The 8,310-nt window shown below is 56.1% G+C and overlaps 1 protein-coding gene across 4 annotated transcripts in view; it reads right to left on the reverse strand.

Annotated features, from left to right (window-relative positions):
* Window positions 1-6,605: 6,605 nt before the first annotated feature.
* FXYD2 (FXYD domain containing ion transport regulator 2) overlaps window positions 6,606-8,310 on the reverse strand; it is an 11,893-nt gene continuing 10,188 nt past the window's right edge. For all 4 annotated transcript variants that reach the window (XR_824361.1, XR_824360.1, XM_010830397.1 and 1 more), the window contains 3 exons: window positions 7,572-7,608; window positions 7,370-7,400; window positions 6,606-6,794 (listed from right to left, as the gene is read on the reverse strand). Coding sequence is in view for 2 of the 4 variants with exons in the window: in XM_010830397.1 (XP_010828699.1) it covers window positions 7,376-7,400; window positions 7,572-7,608 (62 nt within the window). In the remaining 2 variants the exon portion in view is untranslated. The remainder of the gene's footprint in view (window positions 6,795-7,369; window positions 7,401-7,571; window positions 7,609-8,310) is intronic.

Raw genomic sequence — 8,310 nt, forward strand, 5'->3', positions numbered from 1 at the left:
CTCAGCATAGGTATTAGGACTGGCATTTAGGAAACACCAGACAGGCAGATCTATGGGTTTGTGTTCTGCAGTTTCATAAACAAGTTCCACTTAAGCTTATTAAAATACCTAACATGGTGCCTGGCACATACTTGATATTCAAATGTCTAATACATATTTTGCTGAATTATATTGAAATGCATGTAATCACCCAACCCAGTGAAAACCTTGATTGATATTGCTTCACACTGCAATTAAAACCCACATTGCACTTCTGTAGTGCTTTATGGCTTACCGATCTTGGTTTTTTAATATAATTTTTATGTATTTATTTTTGGCTGCCCTGGGACTTTGTTGCTGCAGGTAGGCTTTCTCTAGTTGTGGTGCCAGGGCTTCTCACTGCTGCGGCTTCTCTTGTTGCAGAGCGCAGGCTCTAGGGTGCACGGGCTTCAGTAGCTCTGCCTCCCAGGCTCTAGAGCACAGGCTCAATAGTTGTGGTGCAGGGGCTCAGTTGCTCTGTGGCACATGGGATCGTCCCGGATCAGGGATCGAATTCATGTTTCCTGCATTGACGGGTGGATTCTTTACCACTGAGCCACCAGTGAAGTCCCCAATCTTATTTACACAAAAGATCTTGCTCAATCTCTTTAATGCGTTGGGCATTGTGATCACCATTTTGCAGATGAGAAAACTGAGGGTCAGAGACACTAAGGGGCGGGCCCCGTGCTGCCCAGCTAGTCAGTGGCAGAGCCAGGCTCCAGACCCAAGTCTGTGCTCCATCGCCCCCCACGCCTCTTCTGCTGTAGTATTCCTGCTCTGATCGTTTTCACTGCGTGGTTTGAGAGGAGGAAAAACATCAGATCAAGAGGAGGGCAGGGCAGTGTGAAGCCCAGGAGCTGCCTCCCCGTCCCTCTGCCTGGGCCCTGGCGGCTGTGTGGCTCTGGAGGGCACATACCGCTGTCTTGGCACTGCAGTCAGTCTCCAGTTCCCTGTGGACATCTCCATTCCCAGCCACTGCATGGGGAATCTGGTTATCTGCCTCCCCCTAGCGCCGTAAGAAGGGACGGGGCAGGCTCGGGGTCTCCACCACACGGCTGCCCCTCACCCCAAGCCCTGCCTCACAGTGAATCCGGGATCCACGCTCACCCCCTGCCTAGCTGTGTGCATGTCCTCTAAGAACCCAGCCCTCATGCTCAGCTGAGGGGTCATGATCCAGAGAGTGGCTGGCAAGGTGGAGCTGCCTGTTCCCCACGCCCCAGATGCTGGGCGCAGCCTCTTGGGTCCGCGCAGGCCCCCCATCGCCTGGCCTGTCTGGCTTCTCCCCAGTTCTAACATACAGCACACATGTATGTACACATACACTCACACACACTCACACTCCCAACACACACACAAATTTTTTCCACAAACCCTCCCTGGTCCCCATACAGCAGCCATAGACCGCCCTCCACTGATCTCAGGGGAGCTGGTGAGCCCAGCCAAGCTGGCAGAGGGTCCAGGTGGTGGGGCCTCCCAGGACGGGTCAGGCCACGTCCACACTGTGGCCCAAATCGTGCTCATGGGTGTCAGGCTGAGCGTGGACTCAAGGCCTCTGCCTCCTGGCCCTGAATAGTGTTCTAGAAGACTGCACTGGCCGGTCAGGCATTAAGGACAAGGGCTAGGGTGCCTGCAGAGTTCAGGAGCACCAGATGTCCACATTGGGAGAATCTTCGAGAGTATAAACAAAGCAGCCGCCGGTCAGCGAGGACCAGTCTGGAGCCTGAACTCCTCAAGTCAGACGTTGTTTCTCTATCTGGGGGAAACTGAGATTGGGGGTGGGCGGGGACATAGCCACCATCCCATAGATCACAATTGGTCAGGCCCGGCTCACATCCAGGCGGGTTGATTCCAGAGCCTGTGATCTTAACTGTCTCATCAGGGACAAAAAGCTGGCTGTCACCAGGACAGGCCCTTAGTAGCCCCTTCCTGGCTCAGGTTCCAGGGGTGCACACAGACACACCACCAGCCACCTGACCAGACTGCAATGCCCAGCAGCTCTCCCTGCCCCCTGAGAAGCTGGGAAGCAGCAGGTGCAGCTGCAGGTGATCACTCATTCGTTCCTCTGGTCAGCCAGTCACGAGCTCAGTCAACAAACATTTACTGAGCGTATTCTACACGCCTCTGATGGGCGTAGCGCTGGGGACGGGTGGGTAAACCATTACATGCCGCCCCCACCCTCATGTGGTTCGCAGACCGTGAGGCAGACAGATGTGAAGGAATGGTCAGAGTCTCGAGAGACACAGCATCTCCAACAGGTCCCCTGGGAGCAGGGTTCAGGAAGGGTCCAGGAGTCGCTGAGACCCCGAGGGACCCATCGCGTCCTGCTCGGGGTGGGCGTCTGAGGGCCGAGGCCGCTCCCCAGTGATGTGACTCACTGCTTCAGGAGCAGATGGTCCATGGACAGGAGACCTGAAATGTTATTTACTTCAGGGCGGGGGCCACTTGGCTCCAGGCAGCTGGGTTTGGCACGACTCTGTTACTGATTGATAGGCCTTTCAGGAAACAAAGACCACGAGAGAATACAACACGCTCCTGGCTGTGGGCCAAGCCAGCCTCATCTCCTTTGCTTTGTCAAGTGTGTCTTTTTTGTCTGCCTTCATCACTTGCTGGGTAAATCTGTTTTAACTGCTAGGAGGGAGTGAACGTGTGTGTGTGTGTGTGTGTGTGTGTGTGTACCCCCAGCCTCCCTGGGCACTGTTCATCTAGGGGCTGGGGGTAACAAGGGGACCAGTTACAGGTCCCATTTACCCCTTCCTAGAGCCCCTTGACTCTGAAGCCAACACCTGCAATTTTGGTCTTGTGTTTGCTTTTTCCAAAGCCAAGTCCAGACACAGACGAAAGTGTTTCAGGGTCACACAGGAGGCAGAGGCCAAAGCTGGCAGGGAGACCAGCGTCCCCAGCATGGACGGCACTGCCAATGAAGTTCCGGGCCTCAGACTGCTGCCCCAGCCTGAAACTTTCCCTCCTCTAACCTCCCCTCGGCCACCTCACCTGGGGAATTCCTCCTGGTGATACCAAGGAAGCCCTTCGGGGAAGCAACAGCAAGAATTTCTTGAAACAGGAACCAAGTTTAAGAGCTCCAGAGGCCAACAGCAGCCAGGAGTGCCCCGGGCCCTCCGGGGGAGTGGGGAGGTCATGTAGGGTCAGAGCAGGCAGCCTGAAATTCCCCCCTAAATAAGTTACCGAATCAGAGCCTGGGGAGCCACCACCCTGGGTGCAGAGGGTTCCAGTGCTGTCCAGGCACGAGGCCTGTCCACCCCTGGGGAAAAGCCCCTACCTGGTTTCCTGTGGCGACCTCCCTAGGTGCCCCCCACCCCCGGGGCCCCCAGTGTCAAGCTGAGGTCATGGACCCCAAGGTCCCAAGTTCTAAATAGGTTTTCTTCCCACACCTTCAGCCGCTCAACTGCAGAGGATATTGAGTGTCCCCAGTGGGGGCGGGGAACACCGAGGCCGAGTTGAGGGTTTCTTCTAAGGCTGGGTCACTCGGCCACCTCCCTGGCTGTCTCAGTCCAGTCCCTGGCTCCGTGATTCCCCTCCCAAGGCCCTGTGGCTGCTGTGGCCCTGGCTCCAAGGCCCGGGCCCGATCCATCTTCCCAGCCAGAGACTCACTGTGACGACAGGACAAGGCCAGGCGGCTGTAGCACTGGCCTCTGATCTCCACCTCCCCCCACTCCCCCCCAGGTGTTTGTCAGGCGGACGATGAAGAATGAGCGCCTGGCAAGGAGCAGATCACCACCAGGCAGAGCCCTGCTGAATTGCCGTTCAGACCTCAGCTGCCTGGAGCCGAGGATCAACAGGGAGGCCATTAATCTCTCCAGCAGGGGTGAGTGGGAGGAGGGCCTGGGTGGGGGGAGCCTCAACAGTCCCTTCTGCCCTGGACCTCTCTTCAGCTCAGCACCCCAACCCCACCCTATCCCTATCAGCCCAGGGAACCCACTCCCTAGGACAGGTTGGGGCCAGGAGGATGCTCAGGGTGGGCTCTTGGGGACTCTCCTTTCTTGCTCACCTCTCTCCAGGTCCTGCTCATGACACTGATTAAATCAAACTATGTGGTTGGAGGCTACATAACTACCCCAAGTCGAGGAATCTGTGTAGATCACAGAGGGTCTCTACATTCCATGGAGGCTCAAGACCCCAGAGCAGGGCAAATTACACCGGAGGGGTGTGCAGACAGAATGGAAAGGGCCCAGGGCGTTCCTGGGAAACCAGGGCACCGGGTAGACCCGGAGGCCTCTTCTTCCAGCAAAGGACTCCCAGCCCTTTGTTGTTCAGTCGCTCCGTTGTGTTCTATTCTTTGCGACCCCATAGACTGCAGCATGCCAGGCTTCTCTGTCCTTCACCATCTCCCAGAGTTTGCTCAAACTCACGACCGTCAAGTCAGTGATGCCATCCAGCCACCTCATCCTCTGTCTCCCTCTTCTCCCAGCCCCTAGACTGAGTTGAAAACGCCCTTTGAAAAGGATTTGGAGTAAGACACAGCCTCCCTCTGGTGGTGACAAACGGAATTGCATGCCCTCAGACTAGCTGTTTTTGTCACTGTTGTGTGATTAAAAGTAATTCATTCAATCACGTCCCAGTCTTGGTGTTTATTCGTGACTTAATTTGTGTATGAATTGTGGAAAATCCCAGAGTGAAGTGAAAGTTCAGTAGCTCCCAGTCCTTGTGACCTTCATGGAGAGGGAGAGGGAGAGTGTTCATGAGGACACTGAAGGTTACCCGGATCTGTGGCTTTCAGCAGCGGCTGCCCTCCTGGGAGCTGCTTAAGAAACAGCTGGCATGGGCCTACCCTAAGGTTAATATTTGACAGTTCTGGAGGGGACACTGGGTAGTTTGCACAGCACCCCGGGTGCTCCAGGGTAACAGCCTGGGATCCAGGGAAACCTCATGGTTCACGAGGATGGAGGGCTTTACACAGGGGCAGAGGCCGAAGTGACTCACCCAGAACCAGCCCCCTCCAAGGCAGCTGGGTTGGCAGGCTCGGGGCCTGTGTATGGAACCTTCTAGAAACATGACTCCTCTCCACGGCTTTTCTCCTCAGGTGAGCCGCAGGCCTGGAATACCCTTCTTCCTGGTTGCCTTGCTGCTACATCCAAGAAATTTCAGGAGCTCCCCTCCCTGAAATCCCCCATGGCTGGACCTGCCCCATCCCATTCATTTCTCCCACTATCGTGGACAGCTCCAGTGTCTTGGAAATCCTGAATTATATTTAGGGGGTTGGCCTGTCAGGTTTTATTTGTCATCCGTGAGCCCACATTCAGAGCAGGATGTCACAAAGACCTTGGCCCTGAGTTGCAAGAGCCAAGGTTTCCACTCTGTGTCTCACTGGAGTGTCTCCTCCCAACCCACGGGGTCAGTGAGAAGGACTCTGAAATGGAGCCAGAGACCTGGGGTGTCACTCTGGCTCTGACACTGGCTGGCTGTGTCACCTGGACAAGTCGCTGCCTTTCTCAGGACCTCAGTTTCTCTTCCTGAAAATTAAGGATTGTCTACTTTGCTCCCTACAGGCCTTCGGTGCCCAAGCCTTCTGTGAATCTGTGAGGGTTGGTGGTCCTGGGGACAGTGGATTAAGACAAAGAACTCAATTTTCAAGCCGAGTGCGGCCTACACCGCCTCCAGTGCCCTGCTTGTTCATTTCAAACTCTGCTGACTTGCTGTTGTCTTGGTTTCCGGGGCCAATCCCTCCGCCTTCCCTTGGATGCTCAAAAACTCAGATGAAGAAATGGACACTGGGTGGTGCCATGATCCCACCACCCCATCCAGCCTCAGAGCCGCCTCTCCCCTCTCAGAGGGAAGGGAGGGAAAGGGGAGATGGGCTCCTACCAGAGGGCAGAAAGTGCCTGAAACGGGCAGCGTGCTGTGCTGTCTGGGGGCCGTGGGCATCAGGAAGTCAGGGGCTGGTGGGAGGGGCAGCCTGACACCATCTCTGGTTGAAGTAGGGTGGAGGCCTAAGGGCATGGACAGGGGGCTGGGGGAAAGGTTAACAGAGGCCCCACCCTCACTGTCCATTCTCTGAATGGACCCTGAAATTAACCAAGCCAGTACTGAGAGGTGGATGAGATTAGGTCAAACTTGAGGCCTCCCTGGCCCCAAGAGTGGAAAGGGCATGGCTGGAGCTTGGCATCACAGTTGGGGGTGAGGGATGAGGAGACAGCATGTGCTGAGGACCCCCCTGCCCAAGATCCCTAGACCCACCCATCCTGGCACGCCGGTGCACTTGGGGAAATGCGGGCAGAGCACATAATGTGCCCACAAACAACTAAAACACGGGCAGCCCAGGGCAGGGCCGCAGCGACTCCCACTGGAGCCACACCCAGGCCCCGGGCCACCCAAGGGCTTTGAACCTGTGACCTTCGGCCGTCTGGCTTTCTCTTTGCCTGGCATTCGGAAGGCAGGCTGAGTCCTCTGTCCCAGGGGCTCTCGGCAATTTGGGGGGTGAGGAGAGGCCCGGAGATGATGACATTGGACTTCTTACTTTCACAGGCGCGGGCACGTGAGCGAATACGCGAAAAGCCAGAGACCAGGAGTACTGACTCCAGCTTGAAGGAGCTGACGGCGGCAGTTACAGGAGAGAAGGAGCGAGGGAGGAGGCCAGGGAAGGAGCCGTCTCTGAGGCCGGCTTTATTATTAACACGGGGCGGAAGGAGGTGAAGCCCACCCAGGGGTCACGTGGAGCCTGAAGCTTCCTTCAGCAGAGGGCTTGGCAGTGCTGGGATAGAGGTCTACAGCTCAGGAAAGACTTCTAAGCAGCCCTGGTGCAAAGGTGGGCACGACTGGCTCTGCAAACAGAAAGGCAGGATGGGGGCTGTGAGCAGGGCTGCAGAGGCTGGGACTTCCGTTTCATCCCTTTTTCACCTTACCTTCCTCTGGCGCATCTCTGCAGCCTCCGTTGGTCACACATACTGTGGCATATTTTTTTTTTCTGTTTTTTTGGCCATCATTTTAAAAAGGTGGGAATAGAGACGCAGACATAGAGAACAGATGTGTGGACACAAGTGGGACGGAGCCGGGGGGACGAGCTGAGAGAATAGGACTGACATATACACACGACCATGTGCAAAGTAGATAGATGGCAGGAAGCTGCTGGGGAGCACCGGGAGCTCAGCTCGGTGCTCCGCGATGACCTAGAGGGGTGGGAGGGAGTCTCAAGAGGTGGGCGGGATATATGTATACTTATGGCTGATTCATGTTAGTGTACAGAAACTAACATATTGTAAAGCAATTATACTCTAATAAAAAATTTTTAAAAACCAACAAGGAAAAGACCCATATGAGGGTGACAGACACCTGACTGATGGATGAAAGACCCTTTTCCTTATTATCCAGAGCCATTGCCCGCTCCTCGCAAACCTACCTCTCCTTAGAGCCCATCTTCAGGAATTTGCCTGGAATGGAGGAAAGCAGACAGGTAAGAAAAGGTAGTGGGGTGGAGGGGGCAGGGATTCAGGGCTCCCTGAGGTTGGGGACCCTCCTCACCAGCCTGAGCCAGCAAACCCTCTGCCGGCCCCTCCCACCCCTCCCCGCCCACCTCCATCAGTCACCAGGCCGGCACTCACCGGTGCTGCCTCTTGGCCCCGCAGCGGAATCTTTTGCCTTAAAGAGAGAAACGAGGTTAGTTTGCCAAGGAGACCCTCTCTACCTTGGAGGCCTCAGCTCCGTAGCCCCTCCTCCTCTCCTCCTGCCAGCGCTGCTTCGTGTCCGCCTCGGAGACCGCAGCTGACTGTCTCTCTTTATACATGGCTGGACCACAAGCGTTCAGAAGTCCAAGTCAGCCAGCTGGGCAGTCCGCAAACATTGTGGCGGCGGCCCCATGGTGGACTGTGTGTGTGTCTGTGTTGGTCACTCAGGCGTGTCCAACTCTTTGCGACCCCACAGACTGTGGGCCGCCTTCTCTGTCCGTGGAATTCTCCAGGCAAGAGTACTGAAGAGGGTTGCCATTTCCTTATCTAGAGGATCTTCCCAACCCGGGGATCGAACCCTAGTCTCCTGCATTGCAGGCAGATTCTTTGCCGTTTGAGCTACAGGGAAGTCCGTGGTGGATTATGAGCGGGATAGGAATGGTGCTGAGACTGAGCCATCACAGCGTGCCCCACCCCACACCCCACTGGGCATGTAGAAGCTGCTCGAGAAGAACCGCAGAAAGTCCAGGGCAAAAACCCTTGCTCACGCCCATCCGCCTCCGCCACTGCGAGCTCAGCCACAACACAGCGGGGCCCTCAGGGAACCGCCAGGGGAATCCGGGAGGCAGGCCCTCAGAGAACCGCCAGGGAATCGAGCAGGCTGGCCCTGTCGGTA

This window comes from Bison bison, unplaced genomic scaffold (genome assembly GCF_000754665.1).
Source record: "Bison bison bison isolate TAMUID 2011002044 unplaced genomic scaffold, Bison_UMD1.0 scf7180017864518, whole genome shotgun sequence".
Lineage (NCBI taxonomy): Eukaryota > Metazoa > Chordata > Mammalia > Artiodactyla > Bovidae > Bison > Bison bison.